The 25,866-nt window shown below is 40.0% G+C and overlaps 1 protein-coding gene across 2 annotated transcripts in view; it reads left to right on the forward strand.

The window, feature by feature from the left end:
* The first annotated feature begins 1,340 nt into the window (after nucleotides 1-1,340).
* tasp1 (taspase, threonine aspartase, 1) overlaps nucleotides 1,341-25,866 on the forward strand; it is a 45,919-nt gene continuing 21,393 nt past the window's right edge. The window contains exons 1-12 of one of the 2 annotated variants that reach the window (XM_034682046.1): nucleotides 1,350-1,547; nucleotides 1,657-1,728; nucleotides 2,670-2,871; nucleotides 2,975-3,042; nucleotides 6,482-6,550; nucleotides 7,506-7,626; nucleotides 10,087-10,171; nucleotides 10,259-10,338; nucleotides 10,478-10,584; nucleotides 14,971-15,090; nucleotides 18,082-18,160; nucleotides 25,320-25,430. In XM_034682046.1, coding sequence (XP_034537937.1) covers nucleotides 2,712-2,871; nucleotides 2,975-3,042; nucleotides 6,482-6,550; nucleotides 7,506-7,626; nucleotides 10,087-10,171; nucleotides 10,259-10,338; nucleotides 10,478-10,584; nucleotides 14,971-15,090; nucleotides 18,082-18,160; nucleotides 25,320-25,430 — 1,000 coding nt within the window. In that variant the 5' untranslated portion in view covers nucleotides 1,350-1,547; nucleotides 1,657-1,728; nucleotides 2,670-2,711. Of the gene's footprint in view, nucleotides 1,548-1,656; nucleotides 1,729-2,669; nucleotides 2,872-2,974; nucleotides 3,043-6,481; nucleotides 6,551-7,505; nucleotides 7,627-10,086; nucleotides 10,172-10,258; nucleotides 10,339-10,477; nucleotides 10,585-14,970; nucleotides 15,091-18,081; nucleotides 18,161-25,319; nucleotides 25,431-25,866 lie in introns of both variants that reach the window. The other variant, XM_034682044.1, reaches the window with a different exon arrangement.

A 25,866-nucleotide genomic window follows, 5' to 3' on the forward strand; every position in this document is an offset into this window, starting at 1 on the left:
TTACAGTATGCTCTTAAAAAAAGTGTGTAAGAAAGTCAAAATATTAATAGAAGAGGGAATAAGATATAAATAGTAAAAAAGTAAAATAGGATAAAATAAAATGAAAAGATAGAAAAGATTCAAGAATTTTGGAAGCATAACCATTTTAATGAGGCCTGCCAGGGACAGGGGGAGGGCAGCCCATCTTGACAAGTCTGATTTACATTTATCTAGAGCCGGCTGAAAATTCTTAAGTAGCAGTTCTTTAGGAGAACTTCAGACAAATATACCCAAATACTTCAATCCCTCCTCCGCTATTTTAAAGGGGAACGTAGATTTCTTTCACAAAGAATAATTCACTTTTTGAATGTTCAGTTTGTAGCCTGACAAGCTGCCTAACTGATCCAAAATTGACAAGAGGATGTTGGGTTCGAAACAAACAACAAAAGGTCATCTGCATATAAGGACAGTTTATGAACCTGACCAAAGTGAGTGGTACCTTCAAGTTCCTGCTGGTTTCCTAAGCCAAATAGACAGTTTTGCATCCCTTTTTGATGGAATGATTCTGCTCCAACACACCTGTCTACAATGTAAAGTTCCAATAAAAGGAGTTCATTTTCAATTTCACCCGCCTCTGCCTGGGGAAAAAGCCAACCAAAATACAGGATTTTGGAGTAGCATCTGGGGTGGCCAATCAGATTTCAAGGTGGGCCATGCCAGCCCTGGAGCCCATGTGGACACGCCTCTGGTTACTGAATTTAAAAAAAAGGGTTCAAGCTTTCAATCAACTGGGAGACTACCAGCTGCTGACCTCTACCACCTGACAGTCAGGTGAACCATACTGGAGAGATGCATGCAGCATGCTTGTGTGTAAATCCCAATATAGGAAATACTCGTCAGGTTAAATACTTTCACAGGTTCATCCTCTTGCATTTACTTTGTGCTTAATTTTTTTTTTAGCTCTTCTCATTAAATATTTTCCTGTTTAGGCAGGGATAGGCAAGGCAAGGCAAGGCAGCTTTATTTGTATAGCGCATTTCATACATGAGGGCAACTCAATGTGCTTTACATTAAAACATTAAAAGCATTGGAAAATAAAACAGAAAAGAAAGAAAAGGAAAATTAGAAATATGTTAAGAAATGACATTAAAATTGCACAAAAAGTGAGTTTAAATAAGCTAAGATAGGAAAGCAGTGGCAAATAAAAAAAAGTAAAACAGCTAAAACACAGTATTTTAACATAAAAAGAAAACAAACTGAGTGATAAATTGAAGGAAAGCGGTAAAAATGCTGTTTTTTTTTTGTTTTTTTTTATAACCGACTTTTATTTTGAAAAGCTCGCAGTGAGCGCACTTCCTTAGCAACGTGTATCTGAACCAGGAAGTACTTTTTGTCTGCTAGCCGTCATTCCCCTCAGAGGAGTGAGAGGAGTGAAAGTGAGGCGTCAAAGTTGATTTCAGAGGGCTTTATGAGTCCAGCTGCAGCTCCAGTGTGTGATAAACTCATGTCAGGGAACATCTCGGTTAAAGGGAAGTCCTGTCGCTGGTAGAAGAGGACCGGAAGTGAAGGTGGAGCTGTTTTGTTTGTGTTAGCTCGCTGTTAGCTTACATGCTAACGAAGAAAACACTTTGATAATTTGTGTTTATTGTTTTATTCCTCTTTCTTATGATCAATCAGACACTTTACAAACATCTCCTGTTGCCTAATGGAGCTTTTTAGATATCTACAAGGCTGATTCAACCTTTTAATGTAAGTTAATACGTAAATACATGTAACGTCATTTCATTGTGATTTAATATGCACAGTTTGGCCTTTATGTTTTGAACAATTAAACCATTAAATGTTGCTTTATATAACCTTTTAACATATGGTATTTGCAAAAATTCATTTTTTGTATTTATTAAATTAACAATATTAACTTGTATTTATATAGCAGATTTAAAAACAAATGTTTTGACAGACAAAGCTTTGCAGAAACTCAGGAGGATGACAAATTGTCCTTTAACAAGCATAAAGAAATGTAGAAAATAAGAACAATGCAAAGAAAAAAATCAATGCAATGGGTTTACAATAATAAATGCATTAAAGAAGAATAAAGGGATGCAACAGTAGACTAAAAAAAATAATTAAAAAGACAATAAAAAGGTTTTAAAATAAAATAAATTGAAATTAAAATCAGTTAAAAGGGTGTGGAGCAATTAGATAAAAATAAATAGATAAAAAGGAAAATTATTTAGACAGATTAAGGAGATCATAGGAGGTCATTGTAATTAATACATAGATTAAAGCGTTAAATTAATAAATGAATAATATATAAATTAAATCAAATTAATTAAGTATTTTATTTTAGTATTTTTTTAATTCATTTTGATATTAGATCACTATTTGGGTGGATGCTTCAAATAAGCTCTGAGTTTTCTGCCTCTTCCTGCGCATCATATTATTTATCTTTGCTATTTTTTTGTATGTATTTTCTTTTAATTGTGCAAATAAATAGACATAAACAAGTCATATTAAAAAGGTGAAATCACATAAAAGCAAGTCTGTAAAAATCCTTTTTAACAAGAGATTTAAAAGATGCCTCTGACTCTGTAAATAAGCAAGCAAAACCTCAGTGTGTTACAACACAACCCTTACAGCATTTACACGTTCAATAAACTCAGGTTCTGTTTGTATTTCTTCCTTCACAGGCGTCCCATGAACATGATGTCTTTACCGCTGTCTAATAAGCCATGATCGGCTTGTCGAGTAATGTTGGGGTGATGGAAAGTCTAAAGAATCCTGCTGAAGAGCAGCAACCCTCCTCTCCCCTCAACTCGTGGTCCAAAAAACAAGAATCCTGCAAGAATCATAAACAGACACTGGCTGGTGGATTTGTTTTGGTGCACGCAGGTGAGTGGACACACTGTATAAAGCTGCACCTTGTCATGAGTTATTATAGTTTATATTAAATTATTATACACACTATACTAACATCTTCCCTGGGTGCTTTCAGGAGCAGGTTATCATTCTGAATCCAAGGCCAAGGAGTACAAGCATGTGTGCAAGAGAGCCTGCCAGAGGGTAAGTGCACAAGCTGTTAAGCTTCAGCCTGTGAGCCCTGCTGTCCCTCGAGGTGGTTTAAAGATCCTCACTGCTGTGGGAATACACTGACAGGCAAATCCACATTCAGAAAAAACTGAACATAAAAGGCCAAATACACTTTATTTAACTTGCATGGTAGAAAATTAGACTACCTGTGTGCACATGTTGCTGTTAATGAACCTGCTACAACTGATACTGTTATTAATCTGGTTAGACACTTCAGAGGTTTTGTGGCAACAAAGAAAAGTAGAAAACAGATCAATGTATTTATTTGCATGGTTTTACTTTAAATTCAACCACCAAGCGGTCGGCCTGAGTTTGATTCCAGCCTGTGGCCCCTTTCCCTCATGTCATTCTCTCACTCTCTCTCTCCCTGTTTCCAGCTCTATCCACTGTCCCCCCCTCTCTAATAAAAGGTGTAAAAAAAACCAAATTTAACCACTATTTTTCTTTGTATTTTTATAATTATGAATATAATATGCTTGTTTATTTTTTTGTTTTTGCTCTTGGAAGATATTTTGTAACCCTCCAGGATATCCCGACCCAAACTTTAAAAAACCACTAATTTAAAGTTTTTAATCTGTGAAATACTTTCTGAATAAAATATTTAAAAAATACTTCAAAAATATTTTTTATAATTCACTTTTTATTGTTTTTCAAAGCAGGTAACACACAGAAGAAAACACTGAAAATAGAAGAAAATTTAAATTTTGAAATAATAATAAAAATAATACAGAAACAAAATATATTGTCACATAAAAAGAAGTAATAAGGCCATAGAGGAGAGAGTAGAGTATAACTTTATAGTCCCTTAGGGGCAATTCACTTTGCAGACAGTAGTCTACACAATTCAAAACAATACACCACACACAACACCGCACAAGATCCACACATTGTCCACACATAGATCACAAGGGTTACAGATTATTCAAGAAACAAGCAGCCGACAGAATAAAAGACAGTTTATATCTGTTAGTGCTGCACCTGAAGACTGAACCTTCTCCCTGACGGCAGCATCTGAAACTCCTCAGGTAAAGTCTGCTGGGGGTCCATGACTACGGCCTCTCACTTCATAAATGTGCTGAAGGCCATCGACAAAAGAAAGACAAAAATATAGATGATTTTGCAGAGGGAAAGCACTAGGATCAGTGCATTGGGATTACTCACATACCCTTATAACAATCTTATACATGGCAAATATTATCCTCATTCTCATCACCACCAGGAACATGATAGAAATATCCAGTGGAAGTGATTTTTAAGTGAAAATAAGCAAAATATAAAAACGTTATTACAGATTATCAACTAAAGTGACATTTCCAGGTTCTTCTTGAAGACTCCAAGAATGGTGGAGCTGCATTATATTTGAATGTTGTTGTTGTTTTTTGTAAAAATGCAGAATTTCTTTGTATTGATAAATTCTTAATATCTCAAATTCTGTTAAATGAATCAAACGTTTTTTAGGTGGTCTACTTTTATACTCATGATTCCAGATTAGTTTGACATCAAATCAGGCAGCTTAACGCTTCTGAAAGGTGACATATCATGCAAAATGGACTTTTTAATGGTTCTCTACCTGAAATCTGTGTCCCTGTCTACAAACCCCCCGAGAATGAAAAGAATCCATTCTGCCCCTGTTCTGATTTCTCCACCTTTCTGTAAATGTGTGCTGAAACCAGCCGTTTCAGACTTCAGTGTTTTTGTTACGTAACAACAATATCCGGTCTGTCACGCAGTCAGAGCTCGGAGCTTGTTCAGCCCACAGACTGTATAAAATACAACTCAACCCCTCCTCCGTTTTTCATTCCCTGCACACATGTGTGCTAACAAGGAGCTTAGGAGGGAGGCATGCTAGTTGTAGGCTGTCTTAATAAACACAAAGGTCGCTTTGACTCCCCACGTCTGCAGATTTGAAGATCTAGTGGATAATTTTTATTTATCATGGATAAGTGCTAGCGCTAGTTAAAATAGCTACATAGCTACATAGCTACATGTCGTAGCTGTAGCTGTGTACCAAGACACACGTCGACATACTGACAAATAAAACAACAAGAAACACTAAATCTGTGACCAATCCTTCAGAAAGGTCCCGCTGCCTTTCTGGCAGAGGTCGGTTTTACTCCCCACGTCTGCAGATTTGAAGATCTAGTGGATGATTTTTATTTATCATGGATAAGTGCTAGCGCTAGTTAGCATAGCCACATAGCTACATGTTCGTAGCTGTGTACCAAGACACACGTTGACATACTGACAAATAAAACAACAAGAAACACTAAATCTGTGACCAATGGTTCAGAAAGGTCCTGCTGCAGGCGCCTCTCCGTCAGGATCAGATTCTGGATCAGATTCAGAGGGTTGAAGTAACGCGGGTCTGTGAGCAGCCGTGTATATTCAGCCAACATGTAAACATTAGATCAACGTGCTGGAGAGCCGAGGCCACACCCACTTCCTGAGGGGGCGTGGTCAGAGGGAGAACAGACTGTTCTGAGGAGGACTGAAGAAGAGGGTTTTTCAGGCAGACCAAAATCAGATTTCAAAGTGTTTTTTTGAGCATAAACTTTAAAGACATGTTTTGGGGACCTCTTAGACCAATATATGTTGATGAAAAAAGCGTGATATGTCACCTTTAATATCTCAAAATTCTGTTAAATGAATCAAACGTTTTTTAGGTGGTCTACTTATATACTCATGATTCCAGATTAGTTTGACATCAAACCAAGCAGCTTAACGCTTCCTACCACTGTGTTTGTCGTCAGAGAGTCTACAGACTATTATTTCATTTTCAAACCACCGCACCAGGCATGTAATGTTTTAACAAGTAATCCACATCAGCTGCGTTAAGAAAGAAATGATAATGTTCTCCGTGTTCTCAGGTTGGTCGGGGAGCATCTGTGAACAGCTGTCATTGCACATATTTCCCGCAGGGTTCCAATCTGTGTTTTGGCAGAAGGACTCGAGCACTTTGTTGTTCTTGGTCTGAAGTCCTTCCAGTTTTCCTTTGGCTGTATTAAGATCATTTTGCTGTTGGCGGGGAAGTCTTTGTTCTTTGGCTCTCTGCAGCAGGTTCTTCTTGGGAATGTCCTTGTATTAAGTTTCATTCGTTGTTCCTTTTATTCTGACACGTTCCTTACATCCTTACAGCTGAAGAACAGGCTCTCAGTGCTGCCGTGGTCATGCTTTACTGTAGGAATGGTGTTTGATGGGATCAGCAGGATGTTTCACTCTTTGAGTTTCACGCCAGCGATTATTCATACATCTTCTTTACTTCTCCTTAGCATGCTCTGTGTCCTCTTTCACACAAACACAGATATGGAGAATTTAATAATAATAATACTGCACACTTATTACCCTGATTTAAATAAGTGCAGACATTGCAGTGCACCTTATAATGCCGTCTATGTGTTCTCTCTCTCTCCAGGCTGTGGACAGACTCAAAGCCGGGGCACTCGCTGTGGAGGCCGTCGCTGCTGCACTGGTTGAACTCGAGGTTGGTTGATAAGGATCCAGGTTTGGTTCTGTTGAGTCTACCTTGATCCACAGCACATTTAAATCATACAGGATGCAGAGAAAAATAACTTCAAGCCCTGATTGGACTTATATGTGTTTCCAAAAACAGCTTAAACATATGTGCATTTATTTTATTCCTTCTTTTTATTAATATTATATTCTTACATATTGTCTATAAGAGCACTTGGATGACTGAATCCCCCCCCTGGGATGAATAAAGTATTTCTGATTCTGATTCTGAACTAGTAAGAAAGAAGACAAAATAACAAATAAAATGTCTTATTGAAGCTTATATAAATTATATATATCTCTTACTTTTATAATACTTTTAAGCACATGTCTAATATGACAAAAGCAAAGCTGGTTTGAGTATTCATGCAGATCTTCTCACAGCAAACTCAAAGAAATACACATGATACAGGAGCTTGGGTCCACATGCACACTTACATGAACAAACTGAATGAGGCTTGAAAGCCAATATAAAGCACCATGATTAGATACTATGGAAGTCAAACAAAGCTTTAGTTGGACAGTATTTTTGAAGCAAGCGCAAAGAATATTTCCCCTGAAGATAACGCAATGTAAGTGACAACAACAGGATGTGGTTCTGGTCGTCATCCTGTTACAGAGAAGTGTTTACAAGCTGCACTTCTTAGTTCATGAAGCTTTAAAAAAATGCATCATTATCTTGCTTTCTATCTTATTCTGCAGATATTTGATTAGTCTATTAGTCTTAGATTAATCAGCAACATTCAGCAGGAGCCTACAAAAAAGATTTACAGCACATTTAGACTCTTGTCTTGTTTTCAAATGACCTCTCTGTTCGAGTGAAACTACAACAACCCCATCTCTGCCTTCAGATATAAGCTTTGACAACACATCTGATTACAAACAAAGTTTGACTCCAGACTCTGCTTGTTTGTAACGGTTCTCAGGACTCTCCTTTTACAAACGCCGGCATGGGCTCCAACCTTAATCTGTCCGGAGAAATTGAATGTGACGCGAGTATCATGGATGGGAAGACGCTGCATTACGGCGCTGTAGGAGCTATAAGTGGTGAGTCACAACACACGTGATGATATTTATGTAACGTCAGGAAGTGTTGAGCCAAGTCTACGTCCGTCACGTGTTTTACTGAATTCCTCTGTGCCGTCTCAGAGCAGGTATCTGGCATCATAAATCCTCCTAACAGGAGACCACCTACACTTTTCCTGGAGATTAACCAAGCAGTGTTGTTCATACGTACTGACACGTCATCGTACTCTCCTTGAGTTTTACAAAAGACTGTATTTTGCAGCCGAGGGGTGAGACTATATTTAGTCCAAAAGACAACAGATTGTTTTTATTAACATGGCTGCATCGTGTAACAGTCAGCCACATGATGTATGGCTGTTGGATCTGAGATAAAAGGCATACCTGAAAACCTTTCTTTCTCTTTGCAGTACAGTAATATTTTCAATCGTTTTTCTAATTTAGATTGGAGGTTTTGCTGCCTTTGCAGAAACTAAACTTGTGCAAATGAGCCGAAAACACATAATCTAATTCCCAAAGCATGCATAAAGGGTTAAATGCTTCACAAACTGCACTACCAAGCAAAGAGAGTACGTGCGCCATGTTGTTTGCATACATTTAAATGATCCATTATGCATTCATTTGGAGCAAAGCAGGCTCTTCTTTATGCAAATTAGCCTCATTACAGAAAACACCTGATTCACTAACAATGGAGCGAACAGCCTCGCACAGTCAGAATGAAATATTGTTGTTATGCTCAAACACTACAGACATCAAGACAACAATTCCACCGCTAGATGACTACAGATGAATATATCTGTACCCTAAAGTCTTTGAATATTACTTTGGCATGTCTAAATGTGTAGTAATCAAGGGTTAAATCAGCCTGGAGCAGTCTGTGGCTCAGCTCCTCCACATATGGGCTGTTTCCTTAAACACGACTTAGTGTGGGTTTTTTTTAGTCTTGAACAAGCTGCTTTTTGCAAACTCGCTCCAAGAAGTAAGCTGAACATAAACCGTGGAATCTGTGAAATATCTGTTATAATTGGCTCCTCAATAAACCGTTAAGAATAGAATGGAGTGGAGTAGAATAGAATTAAGAGAAATACAATTAAATAGAATGTCATGGAGTGGAATGAAATGAATGGAATAGAATGGAGTAGAATAGAATGGAGTGGAGTGGAATGGAATGGAGTGGAATGGAGTGGAATGGAGTGGAATGGAGTGGAATGGAGTGGAATAGAATGGAATAGAGTGGAGTGAAATAGAATGTAGTAGAATGGAATGGAATGAAGTTTAGTGGAATAGAATAGAATGGAATGGAGTGGAACAGAATGGAGTGGAATAGAATTGAGTGGAATAGAATGTAGTAGAATGGAGTGGAATAGAATGGAGTGGAATAGAATGGAATAGAATGGAATAGAATGGAGTGGAATAGAATGGAATAGAGTGGAGTGGAATAGAATGGAATAGAGTGGAGTGGAATAGAATGGAATAGAATAGAATGTAGTAGAATAGAGTGGAATAGAATGGAGTGGAATAGAATGGAATAGAGTGGAGTGGAGTGGAATAGAGTGGAATAGAATGTAGTAGAATAGAGTGGAATAGAATGGAGTGGAATAGAATGGAATAGAGTGGAGTGGAGTGGAATAGAGTGGAATAGAATGTAGTAGAATAGAGTGGAATAGAATGGAGTGGAATAGAATGGAGTGGAATAGAATGGAATAGAGTGGAGTGGAATAGAATGGAATAGAGTGGAGTGGAATAGAATGGAATAGAATGGAGTGGAATAGAATGGAATAGAGTAGAATGGAATGGAATGAAGTTTAGTGGAATAGAATAGAATGGAATGGAGTGGAACAGAATGGAGTGGAATAGAATGGAGTGGAATAGAATGTGGTAGAATGGAGTGGAATAGAATGGAGTGGAATAGAATGGAGTAGAATGGAATGTAATGAAGTTGAGTGGAATAGAATTGAATGGAGTGGAATTGAATGGAGTGGAATAGAATAGAATGGGGTACAATGGAATGGAGAAGAATAGAATGGAATGAAGTTGAGTGGAATAGAATATAATGGAGTGGAATAGAATGGAGTGGAATATAATAGAGTGGAATAGAATGGGGTAGAATGGAATGGAGTAGAATAGAATGGAAGGAAGTTGAGTGGAATAGAATGGAATGGAATGGGAGGAATGGAATGGAACAGAATGAAGAGGAATATAAATGAATGGAATGGAGTAGAATGGAATAGAATAATGACACACAGAAGTTAGCACAGATATTAAGGAACCAATCCACTTCTACCTTTATAATGAAACTTGGCATGCAGAGAAGGACTCACGGTTAGTTCAATCATTTCTCCTCTCTTCCTTTGATTTGACTTCCTATATTCAGTTACACAAATTGCATCTGTTTGAAAGTAGTGAGTGTGTATTTGGTGTGCTAATTGATTTGTTCGCACTGTTATAATATAATGTTGTTCATAAGCCTGACTTCTCCTCCAGGCATTAAGAATCCAGTCTTAGTTGCAAACCGTCTACTGAATGAAGCACAGAAAGGGAAGCTCTCAGCTGGCAGAATACCACCCTGGTGATTATCATCATTTTTAATTCATGTGGTTTTATTCTCATTTTTGTCCACTTTAATTAATATCTATTTTTTTTAACCTTTTGTCAGCTTTCTAGTGGGGCGAGGAGCACATGATTGGGCGGTCAGCCATGGGATCCCACCGTGCCCGTCAGAGAAAATGGCCACCAGTGAGTTCTGTTGTTATGATTCAGAAATATATCCTCTCAGATTATTTTCTGAAGCTTTAAGAGCACACAGAGCTAACGATCAAAAAGAACACAGAGCTGAAAAAACAACCAAAGAATATGTGTTTGTTTCCCCACACAGAGTTCAGTCTATCTGCTTACAAGAGGAACAAGCGGAAGATGGAGCTGGCAGAGAAGATCGACACGGGGCACAATCAGACAAAGAAGAGACGACAATCATGTGAAAATGTAAGTACTGTGTTATCAGCTAGAGTGAGATAAGGAGGAGATAAAGGGAACATTGAAATGAAGGTATCGTTCACAACAATTCACTTTGACGTTGACTCACCTTTAAACATAAATGAGTCACATGTCTCTGCTTTGAACATTGTTGCTGTTATCTCTACCTCTTCTGGTTTAAGTGACTTTGTAGAGATCAGGAATACAATACAATGGAATGTAATGGAAAAGAATGGAATGTAATGGAAGAGAATTGAATGTATTTTAATGGAATAGAATGCAATAGAAAATAATGGAATAGAATTGAATAGAATGGAGTAGAATGGGAGGAATTGAATAGAATGGAATGGAAGGAATGAAGAGGAATACAATTGAATGGAATGGAATAGAACAGAATTAAATTGTTTACAATGGAATAGAATAGAATGGAATGGAATAGAATATATTAGAATATAATAGAATGAAATAGAATGGAATAGAAAACAATGGAATGAATAACAATGGAATGAATAACAATGGAAAATAATAGAAAAGAAAAGAATGGAATGGAATAGAAAAGAATGGAATGGATTACAATGGAATAGAAAACAATGGAATAGAATGGAATGAAATATAATATAATGGAATACAATAGAATGGATTACAATGGAATAGAATGGAATAGAAAACAATGTAATGGAATAGAATGTAATGGAATACAATGGAATAGAAAACAATGGAATGAATAACAATGGAATAGAATAGAATAGAAAACAATGGAATGGAATAGAAAAGAATGGAATGAATAACAATGGAATAGAATAGAATAGAATAGAAAACAATGGAATGGAATAGGAGAACAATGGAATGAATAACAATGGAATAGAATAGAATAGAATAGAAAACAATGGAATGGAATGGAATAGGAGAACAATGGAATATAATAGAATCTAATGGAATAGAAAACAATGGAATAGACCAGAATAGAATGGAATGAAATATAATCTAATGGAATACAATAGAATGGAATAGAATGGAATAGAATGGAATAGAATGGAATAGAATGGAATAGAATGGAATAGGAAACAATGTAATAGAATAGAATGTAATGGAATATAATGGAATGGAATACAATGGAATAGAAAACAATGGAATAGAATAGAATGTAATTGAATATAATCTAATGCAATAGAATAGAATGGATTACAATGGAAAAGAATGGAAGTAAAAATGAATTTCTTTGGCAGAAATAGAATGAAGAAATAAAGATGACATCAACTGGGTTCTTACTCCACTGGATAACTTTGGATTCAAATCCGACCTTGCTGATTTTTAACACTATAAGTTTTACTTACATTTCACAAGTATAGGCTTCAGAAAGATGCTCTGCACTAGAGGACCTGTCCTTCGTGTTTAAGAGATGTACTATTGATCGAACAAGCAAAATCACTGTAGTACACCCTGCCTTCATGTGGGAATGAAATAAGGTCTGATAACCTACAAAATGTTACACTGCAGTTTCTGTTTCTCCCAGAATTTCTCTCAAACACAAATAAAAAGATTTGTTTTTAAGATAATTCAGAAAACACCAGAGGGTTATTGTTCTGCAAATAGAAATGTGTTCAGCAGTTATAAGATGTGTGACGCATAAGTAAAAAGTATGAGAGTGCATTGACACTTCAGACAGAACATCAAGAGCTCTAAAAGAAATATGACATTAAGCAAAGATAACAAGAAGATATGCAAATGAATTAATGGCATTGATTTAAAAAAATGCTGTACACTTCAAGGATAAGTTCACTTGATGACTCTACAACCAAAACAGCAACATTAGCTCTCTGAGTTATGATCTCACGCGCTCACAGGGTCATCAGAGAAAATCTCTTTACCAGGTTGCACAGATTTTTCCGAGAAACAATTCCAGTGTGGACAAGAGTTGGTGCAAAGGTTCAGCGCCCTGAGCAGCAGGAGTGGAGAGCAGCCTGATGATGAGCGGAGCCGAAAGCAGCCGAGAGCAGACTTGAAGTCTCTGCAGTCACAGGGAGAGGGAACACAGGAGAGGGTGGGAAAGTTTGTTTTGGTTCTGCTGTGATCGGCGTTAAATGGAGCAAGACGTGAATGCAACCCAAACAGCTTCACTGGAGCTGAGTTTATTCAGTATTATTACTCAGTTTGCTTTAATCAATCCTCAATATTAATGATGTATCCATTAAAATACAAGACTAACAACTAAGATGGATTGTTTGTTGACCTAGGCATGTGATGTATGGTTGAATACTGGATGTTTGTGTGTCACGTGGTGAGTTGTCCTGACCACGGTTTAGGTTTGAGTTGCCTTAAGTTCTCATTTATCTTTCCTGTGTTTACACAAACTTCTTGACCTATTACAGATTAACTATGTGACCATTCAGTGTTGTTACTCTACACCTGAGTTCAACTGACATCCAGTCCCATCTTCCAGACAGGACTCAGTCTGATCTCATCTGAATCCACCATGAGCAGAGCACTTTGCAGCATTTAGCAAGTTACAGTGGCAAGGACAAACTTCCTTTAACAGGCAGAAACCTCCAGCAGGACCAGACTCATGTTAGACACACATCTGCTGAGACCGTGTTGGAGAGAGGGATAGAGGGAGATGAAGAGAGAGAGAGAGATGATAGTGGGGAGACGGATAGTAGTAGTTGTAGCAGCTGGAGTCTGGCACGTCCACAGCAGCAGAGATCCAGAGGAACCTACGAGACAAGGGAGCTCAGGGACTCCAGAAAGGTCTATGGTTAGTAACTTTAATGGGACAGGAAGAGTTAAAGGAAGAGACAGGCAGAGAGAGGAGAGAGAGGGAAAGACAGGATCCCAGTATGCCAGTTCCCCGGCAGTCTAAGCTTATAGAACTCTGAGCCTATAGCAGTCTACGCCTGTAGCAGTCTAAGCCAGTAGCAGTCTACACCTGTAGCAGTCTAAGCCTGTAGCAGTCTAAGCCTGTAGCAGTCTAAGCCAGTAGCAGTCTAAGCCAATAGCGGATGAGCCTACAGCAGTCTAAGCCTATAGTAGTCTGAGCCTATAGCAGTCTAAGCCTGTAGCAGTCTAAGCCTATAGCAGTCTGAGCCGATAGCAGTCTAAGCCAGTAGCAGTCTACGCCTGTAGCAGTCTAAGCCAGTAGCAGTCTACGCCTGTAGCAGTCTAAGCCAGTAGCAGTCTAAGCCAGTAGCAGTCTAAGCCAATAGCAGTTGAGCCTACAGCAGTCTAAGCCTATAGTAGTCTGAGCCTATAGCAGTCTAAGCCAGTAGCAGTCCAGGCCTGTAGCAGTCTAAGCCTATAGCAGTCTGAGCCTATAGCAGTCCAAGCCAGTAGCAGTCTAGGCCAGTAGCAGTCTAAGCCTGTAGCAGTCTAGGCCTGTAGCAGTCTAGGCCTGTAGCAGTCTGAGCCTACAGCAGTCTGAGCCTATAGCAGTCAGAGCCTATAGCAGCATAACTAAGAGCTTGTCCAAGCCTGATCCAGCTCTAACCATAAGCTTTATCAAAAAGGAAAGTTTGAAGCCTACTCTTAAAAGTAGAGAGGGTGTCTGCCTCCCGGACCCTGACTGGTAGATGATTCTAAAGGAGAGGGGCCTGATAAATGAAGGCTCGACCTCCCATACTACTTTTAGATATTTTAGGTAAAAATGATGGAGATTATTAAATTTGGTATCATCAGAGTCTTAAAAATGGACTTCAACCGAGTCAGATCACAGGTTATAAGCTCTTTTCGTGGCTGTATGAGGTCTGTGGATTGAGCAAGAACAGTTATCGCTCTAAGTCTGGTTTTAATTTTCAGACACAGTGTTCTTTTTATGTCTCTGTATTGTTGCCAAGTTGTAAATATTTTCCATTCATTTTTTTCAGACGATACAGGCACCTGTTTGGTGATCTTGATTAGTTGCAGTGTTGATTTAAGAAAATCTAAAGCATACAAATGTTATTCCAAAGAAGTATCTTAAGCTGTGAAGTCTCTGTGTACTTTGTTATTTTCTCACTGAAGCACGCTGATAAGAAAGGACGAGGCGGTCTTTGTAGCTGCCTCTTTACTCTGTTGTTTTAGTGAAGATCCTCAGTTCTTGGTGGGACTGGAGCTCAGATCGTGTATCATGAGGCCATTTTGCACATTTAGCCTGTAGAACTCTATTTATCACTCAGCCTGAGTCATGATGGTTCACAAACAAGTCACTTCCAAAGCAAACTGCAATCAGAGAAGAAAAGAGAGCTGATTGAAATCACAACCCCGCATCTCTGAAGAAATAAGAAGGGCAAGGAAGAGTGATTCATAATTGATGAGTTCATGCAGGGCAGTCTTAATTGTGGAAACGTCCTCGGCCTCAGAGAGTGAGTGTTTGGACTTGTCGTCCTGTGTTTTGGCTGAAATGTTCTCCTTACTTTGCTGCAGGAAAACGGTCCAGGCTGCCTCGACACAGTGGGAGCTGTGGTTGTGGATCTGGAGGGGAATGTAGCTGCAGCGGTGTCCAGTGGAGGCCTCGCTATGAAACACCCCGGCAGGGTTGGGCAGGTAATTCAGCCTCCTTCATTTCTCTCCGTAACATTACGACAACCTGACGTACATCTCATCAGGTCAGAGCCAAAACAGCCCTGACCTGACGAGACATGGACTCCAGTAGACCTCTGAAGGTGTGCTGTGGTATCTGGCACCAAGATGTTAGCTGTAGATCCTTTCCGCTCTGGAGGAGGGGCCTCCATGGATCAGACTTGTTTACTCAGCACATCCCACAGATGCTCGATTGGACTGAGATCTGAAGAATTTGGAGACAGAGTCAACAGTGTCGTCCTCCTCCAGGCCACCGTCTTCTGTTCCTCCTTTGACCAGTTCTGATACCTTTCTATCAGAACCAGCATGAACTGTTTCAGCACTTTGAGCTCCAGGAGCTCTTCTGTTGGATCAGACTGCACAAGCCAACTTCCCCACACACATCAGTGAGCCTTGGCCGGCCATGACCCTGGTTTTTCTTTCCTGGACAACTTTTGGTTATACTGACCCCTGCAGACCGGAGCTGAAGTGTAGTAGATGATTTGACCCAGTCATCTAACCGTCATAGTTTGGTCCTCGTCAAAGTCGCTCACATCCTGGCGCTTGACTCTTTATCCTGCTTCAACACATCAACTTCAAGGACGAAGGTTTGCATACTGCCACTGACAGGCGCTAATCAAAGATGTCCATTTCACCAGGCCTCTTATCTCCAGTGAAGAGCAATCTTAATGCTTCAACATATCAAGACAACAAAGGTTGTGAGCCAGGCCCTCCTGTATAACATCAGTGCCTGACCTCATAAATGCTCTGCAGAATGAACGGGCACAGATTCCCACAGAAACACTCCAACATCTGTGGATAGACTTCTAAGAAGAGTGGATGCTGTTAGAGATACAGAAGGGGGACCAACTAGATATTAAAGTACTTGAATACAATGTCATTACAGCCCCTGTCAGGCGTCCGGATACTTTTATCCATATAGTTTCCATGCAGTTAGTGACAAATTATTATGACAGGCTGCAGGGAAAACTACAAAAAGAAATGTATTCTTCTGAGGTTAAATCATCTGATTCCTAAGTGGTCAGTCTCTTCAAAGCTTAAACAAAGTTGGTGAAAGTGCAGCTGAAATTGCCTTAAAGGTGACATATCATGCAAAATTGACTTTTTAATGGTTCTTTACCTGAAATATGTGTCCCTGTCTACAAACCCCCCGAGAATGAAAAGAATCCATTCTGCCCCTGTTTTGATTTCTCCACCTTTCTGTAAATGTGTGTGAAACCAGCCGTTTCAGACTTCCGTGTTTTTGTTACGTAACAACAATATCCGGTCTGTCACGGAGTCAGAGCTCGGAGCTTGTTCAGCCCATAGACTGTATAAAATAATACTGAATCCCTCCTCCGTTTTTCATTACCTGCACACGTGTGCTAACAAGGAGCTTAGGAGGGAGGCATGCTAGTTGTAGGCTGTCTTAATAAACACAAAGGTCGCTTTTACTCCCCACGTCTGCAGATTTGAAGATCTAGTGGATGATTTTTATTTGTCATGGATAAGTGCTAGCGCTAATTAGCATAGCCACATAGCTATATGTTCATAGCTGTAGCTGTAGCTGTAGCTGTAGCTGTGTACCAAGACACACGTCGACATACTGACAAATAAAACAACAAGAAACACTAAATCTGTGACCAATCCTTCATAAAAGGTCCTGCTGCCTTTCTGGCAGAGGTCGGTTTTACTCCCCACGTCTGCAGATTTGAAGATCTAGTGGATGATTTTTATTTATCATGGATAACTGTTAGCGCTAGTTAGCATAGCCACATAGCTACACGTTCGTAGCTGTGTACCAAGACACACGTCGACATACTGATAAATAAAACAACAAGAAACACTAAATCTGTGACCAATGGTTCAGAAAGGTCCTGCTACAGGCGCCTCTCCGTCAGGATCAGATTCAGAGGGTTGAAGTAACATGATCTCTGAGCAGCCGTGTATATACAGCCAACATGTAAACATTAGATCAACGTGCTGGAGAGCCGAGGCACATCCACTTCCTGAGGGGGCGTGGTCAGAGGGAAAACAGAGTGTTCTGATGAGGAATGAAGAAGAGGGGTTTACAGGCAGACCAGAATCTGATTTCAAAGTGTTTTTTTGAGCATAAACTTTAAAGACATGTTTTGGGGACCTCTTAGACCAATATATGTTGATGAAAAAAGCGTGATATGTCCCCTTTAAATCAGTAATTTTTAGCTTTACCTGGTTTGACTTTATGCCATATGAGAAACACTTATAGTTTGCAACCAGAAACTCTTCACATTTTGAAGTTAGTGTTTATGTTTTCGAGCCAACTCAGATCTTGTGATGTAGTCTCCTGTTCACACAACCTGTGTTCGGACAGGAAGCAGAACATTTCAGGTATAACATCCACAGTAAGTGATCAGTTGGCGGCAAACAGAAGGTAAAGTTTAGAGACGTTCAGTTGCTACAGACTGAACTATGTTTACTTGGAGTGGTGCAAACCTAAGATTCAAGATTCAAGACTCCTTTTCTTGTCATTCCACAAAACATCAGAGATGCAGGCAGCATGAAATTACGAGCATGGCTTTAAAAAGCACAGGTAATAAGTAAATGTGAATAAATATCTAAAAACGATAAAAAATCTAAACCAAATAATTGACTCTAAAAAGACCTCAGCAGATAATATTTGTTCAAGTCCAAAACATATCAAGTCCATCACTTTGAGGCAACCGCAAGAATTTATTAGCGACATAAACAACAACAGAACAGGAAAAATAAAACACACAACAGCTTCACAGAATCAATTAATCAGTAACATTTAATGCCTTGAATTCATCAACACTGTGAAACTAAAGTGACGACTCATATCCCTCCTTAAAGATGCATGCTTTACTCAGACTTGTTATGTAAGAGTTTAAGGTATTTCTCTTCCTGATCATCAATATTTTAACAAATCTATCTCCCTTGCATCTTATCGTCTTCTTTTTGTCTCCCCTCTCTCAGGCTGCTCATTATGGATGTGGCTGCTGGGCTGAAAACGCCTGTAACATGAACCCTTACTCCACAGCAGTGAGTACCTCAGGTATACACAGCCCTCTCTCTTTACAGCACCACCTCACAGTACATGTGTGTCACGCTCCTCTCTGCAGCAGCAGCAGCAGCAGCAGCAGCAGCAGCGTCCATGTTTACCACCAGCCTGCCTTTTGTTTGGGAGACTGATATGAATCAGAAACAGATATATTTCGACGTGAGCCTTTTATTTAGCCTCGGTGAGTCAGGCTTCAAAAAGGCTGAAAACACTTTCCGCTGACCTCCAACCATCCCCGCTGAGTGATTCTCATCAGTCACTTCCTCGGCTGATTGAGTCATCATTCCCCGCGCTTTGTTAGTCAGCTGCGCGCCAGGTGCATCGCAAAGCTCTGCGGATTTTCAACGACATCTGACATGGGACACCTGCTGGAGATATGATGGAGGGAGAGCTGAGGGAGTGCAGTGGAGAGAGGGGAGAATTGGCAAACTTTGAGGGCAGTTGTTTTGATTCAGAACATTAATCTGCTCGTGCTATAAACTGTTTTAGTGCTTTTATTTAAGCCTTAAGTACTTTCTGCTTTTACTAACACCTTAAATATCTCCATGTGCATAAAAATACAGAAACAGTTCATGCATAACCGGCTATAAATCAGCTGTAGTAGCAGATCTTCTCTCTCACTCTCTACATGCCATGGTAATGAGTTATAGTTGTCACCTGTCACGCTCTCCTCGTCCTCCTCCTCTGCTGCTGCACGCTGCAGTCTGAGCCTCAGGAGGAGGAGCTGTAGGAAGGAAGGAAGGAAGAGGTTGTTGTTGTTTCCTTTCATGCAGAAATGGAGAGGCAAACCGCTCCAGGAGGAAATACAGCTGCTTTTCCACTTTGGTAGATTTTGCACCTTTACCACATTTTGTATATGAGCAATCTTATCACCGTTGGAGTGATAAAGCAAGGTTAAATTATGAATTTCTTGCAGAAAACTTCTGCATTCAGGTCTTCTATGAGCCGTGCAATCATGACCGAAAAATGTCTTGACAAAGTTGAAAGTGCAGCACATTCAGGGGATGTTTTATTACTTTTTAACCCCTGCATTAACTGTCATTGTAGGCAAGGCAAGGCAAGGCAGCTTTATTTGTATAGCGCATTTCATACACAAGGGCAACTCAATGTGCTTTACATTAAAACATTAATGGAAACATTCAGACAGGCACAAAAGAACACAATTAAAATGATAAATATAATAAAACAGAAAAGGAAAATTAGAAATATATTAAAAATTACATTAAAATTTAGAGTGGGTTAAAATAATCTAAGATAGGAAGGCAGTGTCAAATAAAAAGGTCTTAATCTTTGATTTTAAAGAGGTGAGAGTTGGAGCAGACCTGCAGCTTTCAGGGAGTGTGTTCCAGATATGTGGAGCATAATGACTAAACGCTGCTTCACCATGTTTCCTTCTGACTCTTGGGACTGAAAGCAGACCAGTACCTGATGACCTCAGAGGTCCTGATGGTTCATACAGGAGCATCAGATCTTTGAACCATTCAGGTCTTTATAAACCATCAGCAGGATTTTAAAGTCTATTCTCTGACAGACAGGAAGCCAGTGTAGAGATCTAAGAACTGGAGTGATGTGGTCTACTTTCTTGGTCCTTGTTAGGACTCGAGCAGCAGCATTCTGTATGAGCTGCAGCCGTCTGATGGACTTTTTAGGGAGTCCTGTAAAGACCCCGTTACAGTAGTCTAGTCTGCTAAAGATAAATGCATGGAGGAGTTTTTCTGCATCCTGCTGAGACATGAGTCCTTTAATCCTTGATGTATTCTGAAGGTGATAGTAGGCTGACTTTGTAATTGTCTTAATGTGGCTGCTGAAATTAAGGTCTGAGTCTAAGACTACACCAAGGTTTCTGGCTTGGTTTAGGGATTTCAAAGTCTACATTTTAAAGCCTGAGACCACCATACATCATATTTAATTCACCATGACCCAGCAGAAGACTCGTGTCTTGCTTTCAGAGAACAGAAAACAACCACCTTTAACAGAACGAGACTGTCAGTGTCAGTCAAAAGTTGAACCTTAAACAGAGACATCCCTCTCTGTCAGGGACGAGAGAGAGAGACTCATTCTTCTTGGATTTATTTATAAGACATTGTTTCCAGAATGACCGTGCGTGCCTCTCGTCGCTGAATGGGTTGAAGCTGCTATTAGGCCACTTCTTTAAGATGTGCAGACGTCTGCGATGTAGCTTCTGGGGAACATTAAGCCCTTTTGATGTGGATCTGTAGCCTAATGCGTTTCAGAGCAGACGAGCTGATCTGACCCGACAGGCCGAAGCTTGACTCATGTGTACTTGAACGACTGAGACAGCCAGCATTTTGCACTGCTGAAGCTTGTCTGAATGTATCACATGGAGAAGTTACTGAGACGGTGAGAGGAGCGTATCAACAATAACACACATACACACCGATGATGGACCAGTCTAATGTCTCTGGCTCATTTTAAAGGAAAGATCCAGTTTTCAAACGAGCAGTTAAACGGAGTGCTAATCTCCTGCTCATCAATTACTCCAGCAGATGAAGTGTAGATTTCTCCTCAGCATGGATTTTCACCTCATCCTGTTTTCCTATACCGTGGCTCTGTCTTTGATGTTACAGAGAAAAGCTTTCCTTATGGAGAGCATAATGTGTGTTCCAGTGCAACACCTGTTTTTAATTTCCTCACATGAAAGGCATTCCCATCAGAAAACAGTCATTTTCGCTCTGACATGAGGAGCATGATCCTCGCTCTCTATGCCACTCTTTTTTTCAGCCCCGTGTTTGTAATGTGCAGCTCATGTGAGGCTGAATACCGTCTGCGTTTCTTGGCCCTCCGCGCCTCCACTCTGGGCTCCTCGCTGCAGTTTTTCCGTTACAGCGTGTTTGCGTTGCCATGTTCGGTCCCCCTACGACAGAGCCGTTTACGGTAACACGTTACAAAAAGTGCAGAGTACCTGGCCAATCTGACATTCTGCTCTCGTTAAACAAGAACTTCCCATCGCTCAGGGCAGCTGGTCTCCACAGTTACAGACCTGCATTGAGTCTTGTTGTAGTTACCTGATGTTTTATTGGGCGCTCATTTGTGTTTACAGAAACAACAAGGTTATATTCTTCAGTCTTTATGGGTTTTTACGGGAGCTTTTGCCAGACAGCTTTTTGTTTTTTTCCTGAGTCTTTGCAGACAGAAAAAGAGTGATTGCAGGCGTGCACACGGGACCTAATGTCTGTCCTTTCTGCAAGAAGAGGGTTGCTGTTGATCTTCTAAGTGGTAACGCAAAAAAAACTAATCACCTGCTTTGATTTGTCCTGAAGTGTTTGAGCATAAGGCGAAGCCACTTTAAGATAAACAAATGTTGCATCAGGCTTTTGCATAGGAATGCTAAACTCTCCTTTAAATCAAACTTTTACTCTGCAGTTCTTTATTCCTGTGCAAAGACAAACTGTGGCACAGATCGTTTGGTGCACCACTGCAGCCACTTATGTCAACCTGCGACTGTAAAAAGTCTTCTCAGCTCCTAACTATTAGTGCGCGGTCTAATAAAAATAGTTGCTTCTCGTTTACTGTCCATGTTTAAACAAACTACGCTTTTGGTGTTTGGACATCCAGCCTGACAGGGAAGTAATCTACTCTTTCTCACAAAGGCACTACTTATACACTTACTTTATTCTCCCAAATTTTCAAATTTCTTTTCTTTCAAATGTGAGACTTTATTCCCCCAAATGTGAGACTTTATTCCCCCAAATGTAAGGCTTTATTCTCCCAAATGTGAGACTGTATTCCCCCAAATTTGAGGCTTTATTCCCCCAAATATGAGGCTTTATTCTCCCAAACGTGAGGCTTTATTCCCCCAAATATGAGGCTTTATTCTCCCAAATGTGAGGCTTTATTCTCCCAAATGTGAGGCTTTATTCCCCCAAATGTAAGGCTTTATTCCCCCAAATATGAGACTTTATTCTCCCAAATGTGAGGCTTTATTCCCCCAAATGTGAGGCTTTATTCCCCCAAATATGAGACTTTATTCTCCCAAACGTGAGGCTTTATTCCCCCAAATGTGAGGCTTTATTCCCCCAAATATGAGACTTTATTCCCCCAAATGTGAGACTTTATCCCCCCAAATATGAGACTTTATTCCCCCAAATGTGAGGCTTTATTCTCCCAAATGTGAGACTGTATTCCCCCAAATGTAAGGCTTTATTCCCCCAAATGTGAGGCTTTATTCTCCCAAATGTGAGGCTTTATTCTCCTAAATATGAGGCTTTATTCTCCCAAATGTGAGGCTTTCTTCTCCCAAATGTGAGGCTTTATTCTCCCAAATGTGAGGCTTTATTCTCCTAAATGTGAGGCTTTATTCTCCCAAGTGTGAGGCTTTATTATCCTAAATATGAGGCTTTATTCTCCCAAATGTGAGGCTTTATTCTCCCAAATGTGAGGCTTTATTCTCCTAAATGTAAGGCTTTATTCCCCCAAATTTGAGGCTTTATTCCCCCAAATATGAGGCTTTATTCTCCCAAACGTGAGGCTTTATTCCCCCAAATATGAGGCTTTATTCTCCCAAATGTGAGGCTTTATTCTCCCAAATGTGAGGCTTTATTCCCCCAAATGTGAGGCTTTATTCCCCCAAATATGAGACTTTATTCTCCCAAATGTGAGGCTTTATTCCCCCAAATGTGAGGCTTTATTCCCCCAAATGTGAGACTTTATTCCCCCAAATGTAAGGCTTTATTCCCCCTAATGTGAGACTTTATTCCCCCAAATGTGAGACTCTATTCCCCCAATTGTGAGACTTTATTCCCCCAAATGTGAGGCTTTATTCCCCCTAATGTGAGACTTTATTCCCCCAAATGTGAGACTCTATTCCCCCAATTGTGAGACTTTATTCCCCCAAATGTGAGGCTTTATTCCCCCTAATGTGAGGCTTTATTCCCCCAAATGTGAGGCTTTATTCCCCCTAATGTGAGACTTTATTCCCCCAATTTGAGACTTTATTCCCCCAAATGTGAGACTTTATTCCCCCAAATGTGAGACTTTATTCTCCCAAATGTGAGACTTTATTCCCTCAAATATGAGACTGTATTCTCCCAAATGTGAGACTTTATTCCCCCAGGTATGAGGCTTTATTCCCCCAAATATGAGACTTTATTCCCCCAAATGTGAGGCTTTATTCCCCCAAATGTGAGACTTTATTCCCCCAAATGTGATGCTTTATTCCCCCAAATGTGAGACTTTATTCCCCCAAATGTGATGCTTTATTCCCCCAAATGTGAGACTTTATTCCCCCAAATATGATACTTTATTCCCCCAAATGTGAGGTTTTATTCTCCCAAACGTGAGGCTTTATTCCCCCAAATATGAGACTTTATTCCCCCAAATGTAAGGCTTTATTCCTCCGAGTGTGAGGCTTTATTCTCCCAAATGTAAGGCTTTATTCCTCCGAGTGTGAGGCTTTATTCTCCCAAATGTGAGACTTTATTCTCCCAAATGTGAGACTTTATTCCCCCAAATGTAAGGCTTTATTCCCCCTAATGTAAGGCTTTATTCCCCCTAATGTGAGACTTTATTCCCCCAAATGTGAGACTTTATTCCCCCAAATGTAAGGCTTTATTCCCCCTAATGTGAGACTTTATTCCCCCAAATGTGAGACTCTATTCCCCCAATTGTGAGACTTTATTCCCCCAAATGTGAGGCTTTATTCCCCCTAATGTGAGACTTTATTCCCCCAAATGTGAGACTCTATTCCCCCAATTGTGAGACTTTATTCCCCCAAATGTGAGGCTTTATTCCCCCTAATGTGAGACTTTATTCCCCCAAATGTGAGGCTTTATTCCCCCTAATGTGAGACTTTATTCCCCCAATTTGAGACTTTATTCCCCCAAATGTGAGACTTTATTCCCCCAAATGTGAGACTTTATTCTCCCAAATGTGAGACTTTATTCCCCCAAATATGAGACTGTATTCTCCCAAATGTGAGACTTTATTCCCCCAAGTATGAGGCTTTATTCCCCCAAATATGAGACTTTATTCCCCCAAATGTGAGGCTTTATTCCCCCAAATGTGAGACTTTATTCCCCCAAATGTGATGCTTTATTCCCCCAAATGTGAGACTTTATTCCCCCAAATGTGATGCTTTATTCCCCCAAATGTGAGACTTTATTCCCCCAAATGTGATGCTTTATTCCCCCAAATGTGAGACTTTATTCCCCCAAATGTGAGGCTTTATTCCCCCTAATGTGAGACTTTATTCTCCCTAATGTAAGACTTTATTCCCCCAAATGTGAGACTCTATTCCCCCAAATGTGAGACTTTATTCCCCCAAATGTAAGGCTTTATTCTCCCAAATGTGAGGCTTTATTCTCCCAAATGTGAGACTTTATTCTCCCAAATGTGAGGCTTTATTCCCCCAAATGTGAGACATTTTATTCCCCCAAATTTGAGACTTTATTCGCCCAAATTTGAGACTTTATTCTCCCAAATATGAGACTTCAGTCTCCCTAATTTTAGACTTTAATCTCCCAAATTTTTGACTCTTGCTCAGAAATGTACTTTTTATTGCATCTTTTTCCTCACAAGTTTTCAGTTTTTTACCCACAAATGTTCTACTTTGCTATCCATACCTATAATAATTTATAAAAGTGATGCATAAATGTTTAAACGTTGACATTTCTGCAAGTATCTGCACACAACCAGCGAGAGCACAGAGTTTACAGAGGCCGGATTGATTCAGAGCGGTTTCTGTTTCAAATTCCGAGAGCAGCTGTAAATCTTGGCAGAGAAAAGTCAAAGAGAAACTCAAACCCTCCTGCAGCAATTACTGTCAGTGTGCCCTTGAGCAAGGCAGCTGCACTCTGCAGCCCAACCTGTGAAAATACAGCTTGATGTCACAGAATCTCTTTTATACGAGCTGGAAAAGTCAACTTTGTAATCTCTTCCTCTGCGTCGCTTTATAACCGGATATGTTAGAGAAACGGGATCTCTTTGGAAAGTGAAGAAGTATGAGGAAGCAATCATAAGTGCCTTTTTAAAATCATGACGTAGTTACAAACACTCAGTTAATGTGCCTTCAATTTCAGATATGCATGGATTGTTTTACACGTCTCTAATTGACCTCACCTGACACCTTGTGCAGCTTTCTGCACGAGGAAATGAGTTCAGAAAGCTTCAGGTGTGTCTTTGTGTCTCTTCTCAGGCTGTGGAGAGCATCTGATCCGCACTATGCTGGCGCGGGAGTGCTCTGCTGCCATGCAGTCTGAGGATGCCCACCAAGCACTGCTGGAGGCTATGCAAAACAAGTTCATCAGTGAGTCATCCGCATGCTGCGATCCCCACACATTTCCACACACACACTCGAGTTCGCCAGCCAAGAACGTGTTTGCAGGAAACACAATTATGCATGAAGAGAGTTAAACTGACAAACAGATGTTGTGTAATGTGAGGAACGAGCTGGAAAACTGGAAATAATAGAATCAGATGAGACAGCTTTTGATTTATGGATCATTTTCATCGTCTAAACAGAGCCTTCAAATGTTCCGCTCATCACAGCTGACAGCCACAGACCTTTTTTAGAGGACATAATTGCTTTGTTGGAAGTTCACGTGGGTTTTTTTTGCCGTATTCTCAGAAGTGGTCAGTTTTCAGAAAGTCTTGTTAACTGCGTCTGTGAATGACCGCCGGGATCCCTGAGAGAAGACAGAGCAGAGGAAGAAAGAGAGCGTGGAAACATGTGGTGGTTTCTG

Source organism: Notolabrus celidotus, chromosome 4, assembly GCF_009762535.1.
Source record: "Notolabrus celidotus isolate fNotCel1 chromosome 4, fNotCel1.pri, whole genome shotgun sequence".
NCBI lineage: Eukaryota > Metazoa > Chordata > Actinopteri > Labriformes > Labridae > Notolabrus > Notolabrus celidotus.